General features: G+C 45.8%; 1 protein-coding gene across 1 annotated transcript in view; it reads left to right on the plus strand.

The window, feature by feature from the left end:
• Positions 1-16,725, plus strand: part of FAM83H (family with sequence similarity 83 member H) — a 51,860-nt gene that overhangs the window by 28,817 nt on the left and 6,318 nt on the right. The window contains exons 2-4 of the mRNA XM_032787265.2: positions 11,446-11,909; positions 14,893-15,057; positions 15,647-15,771. Of these exons, the coding sequence (XP_032643156.1) occupies positions 11,460-11,909; positions 14,893-15,057; positions 15,647-15,771 (740 nt within the window). The 5' untranslated portion in view covers positions 11,446-11,459. The remainder of the gene's footprint in view (positions 1-11,445; positions 11,910-14,892; positions 15,058-15,646; positions 15,772-16,725) is intronic.

The following is a 16,725-nucleotide window of genomic DNA, read 5'->3' on the forward strand; positions in this document are numbered from 1 at the left end:
CAAGACTTATGAGCAGGTTGAGGCAATGCAGAGTTTCCAATTCTTCCCACAGCCCTTGAAGGAACCAACATGACCATCAAGCCTGACCTTCCCCCCACTTTGCCACCCATAGAATTTCTCCCAGAAGGTGGATTAAAGCTTATCTTTTAGAAAGATATCTAATGTTGTTTAAAAACTCCAAGTGGTGGTGAGTTGACCACCTTCTCAACAAGTAGTTCCAATGTTTAATGACACTGCTAGGAAACTGTGTCATTTCAAGATGGAATTTTTCTAACCTCAGCTTCCACCCATTGAACCTTGTTATGGCTTTAGGGTAACCAGATGTCCCGACTTTATAGGGACAGTCCTGATTTTGGGTCTTTTTCTTACATAGGTTCCTATTACCCTCCAGCCCCCCATCCTGATTTTTCCACACTTGCTGTCTGGTTACCCTATATGGCTTTGTCAGCAAGTCTAAAAAGCACCCCACTGTCAGATGTCTCTTCCATGTGTTGTTACCTGTGCACAGGTTTTGTAGATACATGACAACCCTAGCCTTCCAGAAACACACCGCCAGCAGTACAGAGACTCCTTTGGTCTGACAAATCTGGCATCCTTTGGTTTAACATGTATCAGAGGGGTAGCCGTGTTAGTCTGGATCTGTAAAAAGCAACAAAGAGTCCTGTGGCACCTTATAGACTAACAGATGTATTGGAGCATAAGCTTTCATGTGGTATGTGTCTGACGAAGTGAGTATTCACCCATGAAAACTTATGCTCCAATACATCTGTTAGTCTATAAGGTGCTACAGGATTCTTTGTTTAGTTTAACAGAATCTCTGAGCATGTTGATCTGATTTTTCTGGAGCTTTGCCTCCAAAGACCTAGAAACATTTGTCCCTTCAACTCTGACATACCCAAGCATGAGTTTTTGATTGGAGTCCAGGGCTAGGATAGTTTCATTGCAGGAGCACAACAGTATGCTCCTGAAGGTGTTTATAGCCCCTGCAATTCCATCTGATGTCCCGGATTCCATGGCAGCAAAACATCAGGTTCCCATCTTGGACAAGTGTGATGCATAGACTCTTGCTCCATGCTTCTAAGAGCTGAGCACTGTGAAGCTCTTGTAATGCACAGCCAGTTGGAACCAGACACAATAAATGAGATCTTTTGCAAGCACCTTAAGCACTGAGTGATCACTGAACATCACATGGTACCAGGACTAAAAAGAAAACAAGAAAATACCCTGAGGGGAAAATGGACCAGTTAGAAGTTCCAGCAGAGCTGAAACTCTGAAAATGTGAAAGAAAACTGTAAGAAGTTCAGGCAGGGCTTCACTCTGTCTGCAAGCAACAGGTTCCAACAAAGAGGAAGACAGCTGTAAGGTAGCCTTATTATTAACAGTGGCTGGTTCTGAAGCACTTGATGTATTTAATAATCTTCTGTTAACGCTGGCAGAAGAGTCTTAGTATGAAACTGTAGTACAGAATTTTAAGTACTGCACTCTATGTAACACACATTTTAAATATACGTTTTTAATCACAGGGTCCAAAGGAAGGTAAAACTATAGAAGAATTTGGTTCTTCATCTTCAGAGAGCTCCCCAAAATTGCAAGATTGAGTCCCTGATTGACCGCAGATTATGATTGATGCTGGAACAAAAACCCCCCAAACAACCCACACACACATACGCAAAGTACATCTACAGTGTGATAACAGACCCATAGCACAGCCACACAGGTTGACTCAGGCTCCCAGGGCTTGGGCTGCAGGACAATAAAACTGCAGCATAGACATTCAAGGCTGGTCTGGCACCCAGGCTCCCATGAGGGGAGGGGGTCCCAGAGTCCAGTTTTATAGCTCTGCAGCCTGAGCACTGTGAGCCCAAGTCAGCTGATCTGGGCTCTGAGACTCAGTGCTGCTGTTTGTTTTTTTTTAGTACAGTGTAGATGTAACCTCAGGGACTAGTAGAAGATCCACAATTAACCCTTGACAGGCATTTGGAATTTGCCAACCTACAGAAGTTGCCCAGTACAGAATGACGCTTATGGAGGGCAGACAGTGCTCTGACACTGCAGCTATGATTGAGAATCCAAAATACCATGTTGGGAGCAGAGGGGGGAAGAGAGAGAGGAGGAAAAAAAGCACACAGAACTCAGAGTCTAAATCCAGCAAAAACAGCACAGGGTGCTACATACCCTGTGGCAATAAGTACAAGTTAAGACTGTGCCTGGAATGTGGGAACAAAGGCAAAAAGTTAATGGTTTACATCACTTTGCAAGAGTTTGCAAGCACTAGCAGAGAGTGTCCAGCATGAGCAAAGAGGACAACAGCACCATTAGCTCAGAGGATTCTTCATAGGAGCAATGGAGACCACTGCAGCAGATGATTGGACTGTCAACCTGGAAGCAAATGGGACATTACTTTTAAGTTGTACACTGATACACAAGCCAGTGTCTTGCCAGAAACAGTTAGTCACTGGAAGATAAAGCTACAGTAGCAGGTAACCTCAGGCCTTCCAGTGGTGCGCTGATTCCCACTACGTGTGTACGTGAACTAAATGTACAGGTAAATAACAAACTATCTTTTCCAATTTTATATGTAGTATAGTTGTAGCCGTGTCAGTCCCAGGATATTAGAGATAAGGTTGGTGAGGTAATATTTTTTTATTGGACTTGTTTCTCCCACCAACAGGTGTTGGTCCAATAAAAGATATTACCTCACCCTCCTTGTCTCTCTTCTCCAATTTGTAACAGTACCAGGGAAAAGTGTACCTATTATTGAATTAAAAGTATGTCAAGCCATTGGTCTCATCAAGAAGATGCACTCAGGGAGGATCAGGGAACCAAAACAATTGAGGAAGAGTTTGAAAATGTTTCTCAGGGAATAGGGAAGATCTCAAAGTACAAAAAAAATAAAATTAAAAAAAAGGGGGAGTGCCCAACCATCTCACAATTAATGCCCCTAACATGTTAAAAAGGGAACATTTTCCACTATCTACAAGGGGAGAAATTTTGGAGAAGATGGGTGATGCTAAATATTACTTTTTTGTTAAACTCTTGAGGTATGCATCAGCAGGCTTCTGGCAAAGGCCACTGGAAAATAAAGCACATTTGTGCATACTCAGTACCCCCTTTGGGAGACACTGTTTCTGCAGACTGCCATTTGGGTTATGTTCAACACCCAGCGTGTTTCACCAGAAAATACAACAATTTTTTTATCCTATGGAGGATACTAGGGTTTACATAGATGACATTTTCATCAGGGAGGGGCATGGAGTAAGGGATCCAAAACAATAGAAGAGCATGACCAGAGGCTCTACACATCTTTGTCTAGAGCTGATGGGCTGAACAAAAATGTAAATTCTGTGCAACAGAAATAACAAACCTGGAAGAGAAGTTAACACAGAAAGGTTGAGGCTATCAACAACATGCCTACTCCCAGTAGACAAGGGAGAAATTCAGAGACTTCTTGGAAGCCTGACCTATGCAGGGAAATTTATACCTACTTTAGCTGCCCAAACCAACAACCTGAGCTGTATTATGCAAAGCTGTCCAATGAACATGGGATGCAAATCTTAATATAGAGAAACTGAAGGAATTAGAGATGGGGTGGGCAAACTTTTTGGCCTGAGGGCCACATCTGGATATGGAAATTGTATGGTGGGCCATGAATGCTCACAAAATTGGGGGTTGGGGTGCGGAAGGAGGTGAGAGCTCTGGCTGGGGGTGCGGGCTCTGGGGTGGGGCCAGAAATAAGGAGTTCAGGATGCAAGGGGGGCTCCGGGCTGCGGCAAAGGTTGGGGTGCGGGATGGGTGGATGAGGGCTCTGGCTGGGGGTGCAGGCTCTGGGGTGGGCTGGGGATGAGGGGTTTGGGGTGTACAAGGGTGCTCTGGGCTGGGACCAGGGAGTCTGAAGAGTAGGAGGGGGATCAGGGCCAGGATAGTGGGGTTGGGCAGCGTTTACCTCAAGCAGCTCATGGAAGCAGCGGCATGTCCCCCCTCCGGCTCCTATGTGGAGGCGCGGCCAGGCACTCTGTGCATTGCCCCGTCTGCAGGCACTGCCCCTGAAGCTCCCATTGTCCTTGGGGGAGGGGAGGCAGTTGGGGCGGGGGAAGCGTGTGGAGCCCTGCAGCTGCCCCTACGCGTAGGAGCTGGAAGGGGGACATGCTGCTGCTTCTGGGAGCTGCATGGAGCCATGGCATGAACGGAGCGGGGCAAGCCCCCCACCCCCACTCCCTGGTGGGAGCTCAAGGGCCAGATTAAAAGGTCTGATGGGCTGGACGTACCCCATGAGCCGTAGTTTGAGCACCCCTGATTTAGAGGACCCAGTTCTGATGTACCGTGACAGTAAGCACAAAACTAAGCTGTCCCCAGATGTTGCCAAGGAAGAGATTGACACATGACAGTATGGTCAAAATTGGATACCAGTAGCTTATGCACCATGGGGATTAACAAAAACTGGGTGTTAATATGCTCAAATACAGAAGAAAGCTTTGGCCTTAGTCCATGGGTACAAAAAGTTTAACATATTTATGTGAGGTCTGTATTATGTGAAACAAATCATAGTCCACTTATTGCCAGTGCTAAAAGGGGTCAGGCAACCCCCACCCCTGTCCCAGAATACACAGATTATTTTTTCAGCTACAAATGTATGATTTGTAAATTGAATACAAACCTGGGAGAAATTTGATGGTTGCACATTCTCTAGAGCATTTGACAAAAGTGCAATAGAACAAACTCCAGATTTTGTACATGTCATTCTGATTTTAAAAAAAACCTGTCCAGGTGCAACACCAACAGAGCCCTGTCATGAGTAGGCAGGGTTGAACCTGGGACCTCTGGAGCTAAATGCATGAGCCTCTACTGCATGAGCGAAAAGCCAAGGCCTGCTAGTTAGGGCTGTAGAGCAGACTCAGTTTCTCTCTCTCTCTCTCTCTCTAATTGATCTTGGTGCCACTCGATGGGACAGAACACCACACCCAGAAGGTGTGTGTTACACCTGGAAATCAGGCTCTTTCTGCCATCCCCTTCCAACACCTCAGGAATCTTTTCCAGGCTTCCTTGACTGTTCCTGCTGTTGCTGGAGGTGGCATGCTCTGCCCCTAGCCATCAGGCCCGGCAGACAGGCCCAGCTTGTCAGCATGGAAAACAGCGGCTTAACTGAAAGTCACTGTAGCGCCAGCCAGTCCCAGTGCTGACTCCCTTGCTGACACATCGGCTTTCTGACTCCCTTGCTGACACACTTGCTTTCGGCCTCAGGGACACATTCCTGCTTGCAGCTCCCGCCAGGATCTCCAGCATCACACCCTGCATTCAGCCTCCACCAACCCCACAGGACAGAGCAGTCACCCTGCATTAATAATAGCTGAGGCCAGCAGTACAGAAGACAGAGTATCCAGTGTACATGCAGCAAGAGGATACTCTCCTATTGCATAGACATACAGTGAAGGACAGCGCCATTCTACAGATTATTTGTACTCTAGAGGTCCCAGTTAAGGCCCCAGTAGGCTGTCTGTGGCACAGAGTAAAGACCATCCCCTGTCCTAGAGACAAGACTGACAGAAATACACCAGAATTAATACCAGGCAACACTTATACAACATGTCACAAGTAGAGAGTTAGTTCTATCTCCCCTCGCAAACCAGTGCACCATCGCTAACAATAAGCCCCAGCCAACTGACACACTATTTGCTGCTCTGAGTCAGGCTGGAAGAAACGCTCCTCACACACACAAACCTGACAGTAAAATACTCCAGACACCCATTAGATAACATGCATACCTGAGCCATTTGTGACAAAGTGAAGATGATGCTCCCATGATGGATGGCTCTGTGGATGAGGGGAAAGCAGTGGACGTGTTATTCCTTGACTTTAGAAAAGCTTTTGATATGGCCTCCCACAGTATTCTTCCCAGCAAGTTAAAGAAGTATGGGCTGGATGAATGGACTATAAGGTGGATAGAAAGCTGGCTAGATCATTGGGCTCAATGGGTAGTGAGCAATGGCTCCATGTCCAGCTGGCAGCCGGTATCAAGCAGAGGGACCCAAGGGACGGTCCTGGGGCCAGTTTTGTTCAATATCTTCATTAATGATCTGGAGGATGGTGTGGATTGCACCCTCAGCAAGTCTGCGGTTGACACTAAACTGAGAGGAGTGGTAGATATGCTGGAGGGTAGGGATAGGACACAGGGGGAAGTGATGTTGCCTCTGTAGATGGCATTAGTGGGAACATTTCTGGAATGCTGTGTTCTGTTCTCGTGTCAACACTGCAAAAGAGATGTTGAAAAATAGAGAGGGTTCAGAAAAGAGGCACAAGAACAATATGAGGTCTGGAAAACAACTCCTAGAATCATAGAATACCAGGGTTGGAAGGGACCTCAGGAGGTCATCTAGTCTAACCCTCTGCTCAAAGCAGGACCAATCCCCAGACAGATTTTTACCCCAGTTCCTTAAAATGGCCCTCTCAAGGATTGAGCTCACAACCCTGGATTTAGCAGGCCAATGCTCAAACCACTGAGCTATCCCTCTATTAGTTTAACTAAGAGAAGGCTAAGAGTTGACTTGATCATGGTCTAACACATGCCTTCAGGATGAAGAAATTTCTTTTAGTAGAGAGCTCTTTAAAGCAGAAAAAGGCAGAAAGAAATCCAATGGTTGGCAACTAAAGCTAAACAAATTCAGACTAGAAATAAGGGGCAGATTTTAACAGTGTTACCAAATTTGCCCATTACTTGGAGGTATGCTCATTTATTAGGGTTACTCTTCAGGCGATGGGTGGGGGGTGTTTTGTAATTCTATCAATGCACTGCTTGTGTCACTTGTGTTCTCATACAGAGCTGTTTCTCCCTGCTGCAAGTTCCCTCCCAATGGAGCTATCCTGCAGGACCTTGTTTCCCCAGAGCTGGGTTCTTCCAGCCCCAGAATCTCTCTCTCTCTCTCTCACACACACCCACCCACCCCCGGGTTAATCAGCACTCCCAATCTGACCCCTTATATGTCCCTGGACTGAGTAGGCTGGGTCAAGCAGCATTCCCAAGCTGTCACCCTCATCTGCCCTGGGCACCACACCAGAATAGAGCATGCCTGAGGAGGCTGGGTCGAGCAGCACTTTCAATCTGCCATCCTCATATGCTCCTGGACTCAGCAGACTGGGTGGAGCAGCACTTCCATGCTGCCACTTTCATATGTCCCAGGTTCAGCCCATCGCTATCCCTACTTTCGAGTTACAATTGTTCTGGCAATAACCCACTTGATGAACAAACCCCACAGGATTTTTGTGCACTGCAGGGCTCTTTAGCTTAGGTATGAGGAGCGTTGCTGCAGAGTGAATGAGGAAGCCAAAGAACACCCCTGGGAGAGGAGGGGGAAGAAGCAACCAGCTTAACCATGGAAATTATTTATTGCCAGGTAATAACCATAGGGGAGCCAAACAAACAAAACAGTTATAATATTAAATCTAACTTAAATTTGGTTGTAAAAGTCAGGTTTAGAAAACTATAACTGATCACACAAGTCAGGGTCAGAAGGCTGTACCGAGAGAGAGCAAGAGAGGTAGGTTCTCACCACTCCATGAAGCTTGAATCGATCGGAGGTCCCAGGTGGTGGTGATAGCTGAGGGTCCGGAGTGCTAGAGACAGGCAGAGCCCCCAGCATGATCAATCAGGAGAAGATGAAGTACCAATGGAACTGATGCAGATTTTGGATCCAGGCATCAGAACACTTATTGAGCGTGGGTAGGGGTTTTTGTAGAGAAACAACAGTGGTTCAAGGGAGAACACTAGATTTGTTTATGTATAAACTGATGGCTCAGGGGAGTATACCAAAGTTGTTTTGTTCAGGCTAGACAATAGGAACTGCTCATTCCTGGCTAGGGGTGGTGCTCTGTGGAGGGAGCTCACAACGCAGTTAGGGAGCTTCACTATTTTAAATCATAGAATCATAGAATATCAGAGTTGGAAGGGAGCTTAGGAGGTAGGCGGTATTCTAGTCCCAACTTCCCATGCTCAAAGCAGGGACAATGACCCAACTAAATTATCCAGCAGGGCTTTGTCAAGCCTGACCTTAAAACTCTACAGGAAGGAGATTCCAACCACAACTCCCTTAGGAACCCATCTCCAGTGCTTCACACCTCTCAGTGAATAGCTGTTTCCTAATATCCACACTTAATTCCCACTCAACTTGAGATCACCATTACTCCTTGTCTCTGTCATCTCTATCACTGAGAACATCTAGATCATTTCTTTGGAACCCCCTTTTAGGGTAGTTTGAAAGAAGCTATTTCACATCTCCCCTCATTCTTTCCTCCTTGCAAGACTAAACCAATCCAGTTCCCCTTCAGCCCTTCCTCGATAGGTCATGCAGCCCCCTAATCATTTTTGTTTCCCTCCGCTGGACTCTTTCCAATTTTTCCACATCCTTCTTATAGTGTGGGGCCCAAAATTGGACACAGTACTCCAGATGGGGCCTCACCAATGCTGAATAGAGGAGAACGATCACGTCCCTCAATCTGCTGACAATACCCCTACTAATGCAGCCCAATATGCCATTCGTCTTCTTGGCAATAAGGGCATACTGTTGACTCATATCCAACTTCTCATCCACTGTAACCCCTAGGTCCTTTTATGCAGAACTGCTGCCTAGCCATTTGGTCCCTAGTCTGGAGCAGTGCATGCGATTCTTCCGTCCTAAGTTCAGGACTCTAAACTTGTCCTTATTGAACCTCATCAGGTTTCTTTTGGCCCAATCCTCCAATTTGTCTAGGTTCCTCTGTATCCTATCCCTACCCTCCAGCATATCTACCACTCCTCCCAGTTTAGTGTCAGTAAGGAGCCCAGTAAAGGATTTATTACTAGAACTGGTCTGATAACTGCTGAGCTGGAGGTGGGCAGACAGGATCCCCCATCATGCAGTGCTTCCCTGCTTTTCCATGCAGTTTTTGCCTTGGAATCTCTGTTCTCTATTCTGTATGCTAATGGAGATGCCTCCTTGTCCCATCTTTGATGCAAATGAGCCTAGAGGAGTTTCCTTAATCCTGTCACCTTTGTCCCAGGGGCTTAGGTGTGTCTCTCACTGCCTTTTCATTGCTTTTTGTAAGATTTTTCTTGTGATTGGTTTTGGTTCAAGCAGAGGCTGGGGGGTGGGGAGGAGGTCTCTCATGGGTCAGACAGGCTGGGTATTGTGCCTGGGTTTCCCCAAGAACACAGAGCTGATAGGTAACAACAGTGAGGGTAATTAACCATCAGAACAATTTACCCAAGGCTGTGGGGAATTCTCCATCACCTGGAGTCTGTAAATCAAGACTGGATCTTTCTAGAAGAGCTGCTCTACCTCAGCCAGGAGTTATTTGGCTTGAAGCAGGAATCCCTGGGTGAAGTTCTCTGGCCTTTATTAAGCTGAAGTTCAGCCTAGATGATCAGAATAGTTTTTTCTGCCCTCCCCCCCACAAAGTCTGTCTAGGACATATAACATTCTGAGCCACACTCATCCAGCCATTGACATGTGCACAACTGACAGTAAGAGGACATCCCCAACATACACAAAACACAAGAGAGACACCTTGCACCCAGCACTGGATTAGGAAATCGTGAGGCCTAGAAACACCACGACAGAGTTCCCTGTGGCTTCATCCCTCAGCACTATAGCCCCACTCTCACAGTAATAAGGGTCCCCTCACCTTTCCCAGATTGGCAAGGGCTATACTCTGGGTCCCCAATCTCCTCTCCCTCCAGGAGCAGCAGATCTGAAACACCCCACCCCACCCTTTATAAGCAGCATGGGATCCCTCTCCCTTAGGAGAAAGGGAGGGCAGCCAAAACTGCCACAGTACTTACCTCAGCTACAGGGGTGTCTCTGACTGGGTGGGTGGCCCAGGCCCTCTTTACTCTTCTCTTATTACAGAGAGCTCTCTGCTGGCCATTGACAGGGCCCTTGGAACAGTGGGGCTGGGAGTTACTGCTCCAGTGAGAATCATGGGATAGTTCCACCCTCTCAGAGTCAGGCTCCAGATGCTCTGCAGTACACGTAGGCATGTCACTAGTTTAGTTGCCTTTCAGTTACACTTCAAAGCTTTTTGTCCCAACCTAAAGCACAAGCAAGACCACGCACACATGACAGCACTCTCTCAGACTCACAGATATATATATACAAGGCAGACAGCAAGACAATATTCCATACACCCACATACTAAGAGACAGCGATAATGCACACACACACACCGCTACACACCAAACTAGTCTATACTATGATTAGGATAGCTGTCCCATACCATAAAGATAAACAAGGAACTTAAATTTCGGATCTTCTAACCATCAGCAGAAATTGTGACCCAGACAGACAAAAGTGTGTGCGCGAATTACACAGACTCCAACATCAAGTAAACTCCTAATGTAACTCACAACATCAACAAACCACCACCTCCATACAACTAGGCTAGAGCAGAGAAGGCAAAACAGGCCTGCAAAAAAAGGAAACCTGATTTCAACTTCAGGACCACAGGAGGGGAAAAAAAAAAACAACAGGGAAAATTCCTAAAGACAACCTAAGCTAACGGGCAACTAACCAGTGAGGAAGGTAGGAAAAAAAGCTTCCAAGAACCATAATCCAAGACCTTGCCCTGAGTTCTGGCTTTATTCTTAAATAAAAATTTCAGAAGAAGAGTAAATAAAGTGTGAAGGCTGGGTACTAACCTGAGCTTTCCGAGCTCCCATCAGATGGGAGAGAAGAGACCATACCTTTCTCTTTAGTAACCCTTCCTAGCTACTAGAATGTACCCAAGTCCTTCTTGCCAGGTACTCCTCCCCAGAGGCAGGATGTCTTGTTTCTAGCTTCCTGTAGGCTCCTAATCATGTGGCCTGGTGGCTATAGTTTCCAGTTTTAAAGGATCCAGGGGCTTGAACAGGTGCACAGGTATGTATGTGTGTACCCTTTCATCCAGTACAATTTCACAAAACAATTAATTTAAAAGAGAGACTGACAGTGTGTTTCACTGACATCCAGCTAATACCTAGACAAATTATACTTGCTTTAACAAAAAGTCTAGATTGTTAAAAAAAAGATCTAACTTTAGAAAGCCTGAAAATGAACACCTAAGGAATCCTGCTTTATAATCCCTTATCACTCACCATCACACCTTCCCAATTTACACCATCCTCCCAACCATAATTTTGAACAAATATATGCTAATATGTCAAAGTAACACATTAGTAGGTGACCATACAATCCCATTTCCTTGTCAAGAGATCAATTTCCAAGCCACTATAACACTGATATGCTACCTCACATACTGCAAAAAAAGCTGTATATACAGTAATTACTACCCAGTGCACCTGACATCTGTTCGCTGTCTCTCACTGTTTTACTATGCATGATCCCTACACATACCCATTTGGGAGGAGGAAGGTGTCAATGGGGATGAGGGTGATGGTTAATATTGGCTATTAGCTCCCTGCTCTTTGTTCCTTTCCTACAGCTCCCCTGCCCCTCATGGCTCGCCGGTCCCAGAGCTCCTCACAGGGGGACAACCCCCTGGACCCTAACTACCTGCCACCCCATTACAAGGAGTATTACCGGCTGGCTCTGGATGCGCTAGCTGAGGAGGGCCAAGAGAGTTATCATCGTTTTCTGGATGAAGAAGGAGCCCCTGACTTTCTCTGCAGCACAGAGATAGAGCACATCACTCAGCATCTCCAGAAGCCTCAGTATGCCAACCAGGAAAGCAGCTGCATGGATGCCATTCATGGCAGTGACATAGATGGATCCTCTGGGACTTATTGGCCTATGAATTCTGACCTTGCTGTCCCTGAGCTTGATCTGGGCTGGCCAATGGTCTTTGGATTCAAGGGTACTGAGGTAACAACTCTGGTGCAGCCACCACCCCCAGACAATCCCAGCATCAAGGAAGAAGCCCGTAGGATGATCCGAGCTGCACAACAGGTAAGATCGAACAAAGGCCAGGAATCAACAGAGCTGAAGGAGATGGGGCAGGATGCAGCAGCTCTGCACTGATTCCCTCTTTGATTCCCTGTGCAAAATTACACTCAGGACCCCTTAAGCCATTCTGACAATTGAAACAGGCTTTACCGGACTGGAAACAGCTGCCTGAGACTCCGCTCATACAGGGGCCTCCCTAGTTTGTGTAGAGCTGGTGTAAAGGCTCTGCATTGGCATTCTTCCCAGTCCCTGGCATGGGGAGGGACAGGGAGCGTGCTGGATGCATGGCCAGCATTCACTATACTACAGTTATTCTCTGCTGCCAAGAGACCATAGGAAACTGCATAAGTTAGAGCAGCCCTGAAGCTATGCTACACCAGAGGTTACACAGGACTCTGCATGGTCTCAGAACATGAGAAGCCAAAAGATCGCTTAAAGACACCTCCCCCATTGCTAACTTTAAAGTATATAGGCAATATCTACTGCAAAGGTAGGCAACCTATGGCACACGTGCAGAAGGCAGCATGTGAGCTGATTTTCAGTGGCACTCACACTGCCCGGATCCTGGCTACTGATCTGGGGGGGGGGGGCTCTACATTTTAATTTATTTTTAAATGAAGCTTCTTAAACATTTTTAAAACCTTATTTACTTTACATACAACCATAGTTTAGTTATATATTATAGACTTACACAAAGAGACCGTCTAAAAAAGTTTAAATGTATTACTGGCACGCGAAACCTTAAATCAGAGTGAATAAATGAAGACTTGGCACCCCACTTCTGAAAGGTTGCCGATCCCTGATCTACAGAATGGGGGAATTGTATCTTAGAAAGCTGTAAATCCTGAAAATGATTTAGGGGGTCACAATGGAGGTTACTGAACATGAACTCTCACTGACATACTGTAGATGTATAAAATGGAGAGAGTAAATGGGTGTAGAGAAGTGATTTTTATATTGGTGAGTGCGATACTGGAATACTGTATCCAGGTTTAGTGTTGACATTTTAAAAAGGGTGTTGAAAAAGTGGAGAAGATAAAAAGAAGAACTACAAAAATGATTCCAAGGCTGGAAAAAAAATGCTTTACAGTGAGACAAAGTACTCAATCTGTTCAGCTTATCAAAAAGATGTTTAAGAGGTGACTTGATTATGATGTAGAAGCATTTTAATAGGGAGAAAAAAACAGCTATTAAAGGTCACTTTAATTTAGCAAATTGGCTGCAAGCCAAAGACAAATTAAAATGACTAAACTACTCAAGATAATTAAGACCAAAGCAGATTGTGAAGAACTTCAAAAAGATCTCACAAAACTAAGTGATTGGGCAACAAATGCTAAATGAATTTACGTGGATAAATGTAAAGTAATGACTTTGGAAAAATATCCCCAACTATACATAAATATGATGGGGGCTAAATTTAGCTACAATGAGCCAGGAAAAAGATCTTGGCGTCATTCATGGATAGTTCTCTGAAGATGTCCTGTCGTGTGCAGAGGTGGTCAAAAAAGCAAACAGGATGTAGGAATCATTAAAAAGGGTTAGAGAATAAGACTGAGAATTATTATTGCCCTTATATAAATCGATGGTATGCCCACATCTTGATATGTGTACAGCTGTGGTCTCCTCACCTCAAAAAATATATACTGCACTAGAAAGGTTCAGAAAGGGCAACTAAAATGTTAGGGGTTTGGAGAGGGTCCCATATAAGGAAAGATTAAAGAGGCTAGGACTCTTCAGCTTGGAAAAGAGGAGACTAAGGGGGGACATGATAGAGGTATATAAATCATGAGTGATGTTGAGAAAGTGAATAAGGAAAAGTTATTTACTTATTCCCATAATACAAGAACTAGGGGTCACCAAATGAAATTAATAGGCAGCAGGTTTAAACAAACTAAAAGGAAGTTCTTCTTCACGCAGCGCACAGTCAACTTGTGAACTCCTTACCTGAAAAGGTTGTGAAGGCTAGGACATAACAGTGTTTAAAGAAAACTGGATAAATTCATAGTGGTAAGTCCATAAATGGCTACTAGCCAGGACAGGTAAAGAATGGTGTCCCTAGCCTCTGTTTGTTCAGAGGATGGAGATGGATGGCCAGGAGAGAGATCACTTGATCATTGCCTGTTAGGTGTGCTCCCTCTGGGGCACCTGGCATTGGCCACTGTTGGTAGACAGATACTGGGCTAGATGGACCTTTGGTCTGACCAGTAAGGCCGTTATGTTCTTATGAAATAAGGCACACATTTTTATAGTGATGGTGGTTAGCCATTGGAACAAGTACCAAGGGAAGTGTTGGGTTCTTCATCTCTTGATGGTTCAAATCAGACATTAGATGCTTGGGAAGATATGCTTATTCAAACCCAATTATCATGGGCAATAGGAGGTAATGGTGAAATTCTCAGGCCTGTGTTATGCAGGAAATCAGACTAGGGATATGTCTACACTACAAGTACTACACGCTATGCCACTGTAGCACAGCACTTACTACAGTGATTGTAAGGAGTTTTCCCATTGCAGTAGTAAACCCTTCCCGCCTCCCCCCCCCCCCCCCGCCAGAGAGTAGCTAGGGCAATGGACGACTTCTTCCATAGACCTAGCTGCATCTACAATGGGGTTAGGTCAACCTAGCTGTCATGCAGGGCATGAATTTTTTCATAGCCCTGAGTGATGTAGCTAGGTCGACCTACATTTTAGGTGTAAATCAGGCCTAGATGACTTAATGATTCCTTCCGGCCTTAAAGTGTAAGAATTCTTACTCCAGTGACGTGAAGTGAGTTCAGAAGGGGCAGGTGCCAGAGTAGGGCACAGAACAGATCCAGCGGGGCAGGTGCTATCAGGGTAGGGGGAAGAAATGCAGCAAGTACAACAGAGGCAGATGTTGGGATGGGAGGGACTGTGCTGTAAGCAGCTGCAAGTGAATGCTCATATACAGAGATGATGCAGGTAGGCCTAAAATTGGACTGTCCTTAACTCACTCTCTCTCCCACAGGTGGTAGCTATAGTGATGGATGTTTTCACAGATGTGGATCTGCTGAGTGAGGTGCTGGATGCTGCTGCCCGCAGGGTCCCTGTGTATATCCTCCTGGATGAAATGAACTCCCAGCTGTTCCTAGACACAGCTGCTAAATGCAAAGTCAACCTCAACTATGTGGAGGTGACCTGGGCGGGTTCATCGCTGGGACCCTATGGTCTGGTCCTGAGGAGCTGGAGGGGTGGGGGAGAGCTAAAAGGCTGATGGGTGTAAGGGGCCAGAGGAGAATGAAGTTATCTCAGTAATGAGGGGGAAATAAAGGTGGGAGGCAGCCTGTGTAGTGTCATAATGAGACACTGTAGCTCAGGGGTGGGCAAAGTATGCCCCGCGGGCCGGATCTGGCCCATCAGGACTTTGTATCTAGCCCGCGGGACTGTCACCCCCGTTGTGCTGCGAGCCTCATTTTGCTGCTGCAAGTCGATGGCACCACATCCCTGTGGCCCCTGGGGGAGTAGGGGCAGAGGGTTCCGCGTGCTGTCCTTGCCTCCAGGTACCGCTCCCTCGCAGCTGCCATTGGCTGGGAAGGGGGAACCCTCAGGTCAAAAAGTTTGCCCACCCCTGCTGTAGCTGGACAGAAGGGCAAATAGAGAAGGTAGTGCTGATGTTATGGGAGAGATGGGTATGAAGAAGTGAGCTAATGGGGGGAGGCAGGGAGGGCAAGAGCAGCTGCTGCCTTTGGATGTCACTGCTTCATCTTTCTGCTGGTTTGCAGTTCCTGAGGGTTCGGACAGTTGCTGGCCCCACCTATTACTGCCGCACGGGGATGTCCTTCAAAGGGCACGTGAAAGAGAAGTTCCTGTTGGTGGACTGCATGGTGGTGCTGAGTGGCAACTACAGGTGAGGGGATGTAGGGAGGGACTACAGATTGACATAGCCCTGTCTCCATTAGGAAGAGATGCCGGTGAGAGGGGGCACTCTAACAGTTACAACTAAACATCAGTGGCAAGGCTGTATCCCTTAAGCTCAAAATTGGCACACAATGCACTATTATTCCAAGGGATAATATGTAATTCTGTAGCTAAAGAAACTACAGAATCTAAAACCAAGCTTGTTTCATATCCAGGACATAAAATATCTGTACAAAGGTTAGTAACTTTTACAACTAATTTAAACATTCAAAATCACTGCAGACATCAGCATTGCTAGGGAAATTAAGTCCAAATACCACCTGGCTGAAGCCACAACATATCAGCCTGGACTGAGTCATGTCAGTGACTGTGTCCTGAGAAAACATGGTCAGGTTTTTAAAATATTGTTTTATTTCAGCCCAGCATCAAACCAAAGTGTTGTCATAGAATAAAATTAAAGTTGCTAAAAAGATGGGTGGGTTATTAAAATCAGCATCTAGTTACAAGTATGGGAATGACTATTGCATAATGCTAATATATGGAAGTTACTACATCAATGCCTGTGTTATCCTTCTGAGCTTAGATAGGTCAATCTGATGAAAACAGCATACTAAGTGCTTTTGGTACTCAAGTTAGTGGCCCCACATTAAAACCCAGATAAGGAAAATCATTACCACTTCGAGGCAGGGAGCATGCTGTATGGATCTTGGTGGAGAGAGTGAGATAGTACTTGTGAGGAATGGGGTGCTCTTGCAAGGGAGTCCTTGTCTCAGTGGTGTACACATGAGTACTTTATCTACAAATAAAAAGTATGTATTAAAATAACTTTAAAATATTTAATTTAAAAAAAGTCAGCACAGAACAGTCATATTAGCATGTTTTACCATAACCCTCATCCTCCTTTTTCCTGTCTCCTCTTCTCTGTAGTTACCAGTTGATATGT

Source organism: Chelonoidis abingdonii, chromosome 2 (genome assembly GCF_003597395.2).
Source record: "Chelonoidis abingdonii isolate Lonesome George chromosome 2, CheloAbing_2.0, whole genome shotgun sequence".
Lineage (NCBI taxonomy): Eukaryota > Metazoa > Chordata > Testudines > Testudinidae > Chelonoidis > Chelonoidis abingdonii.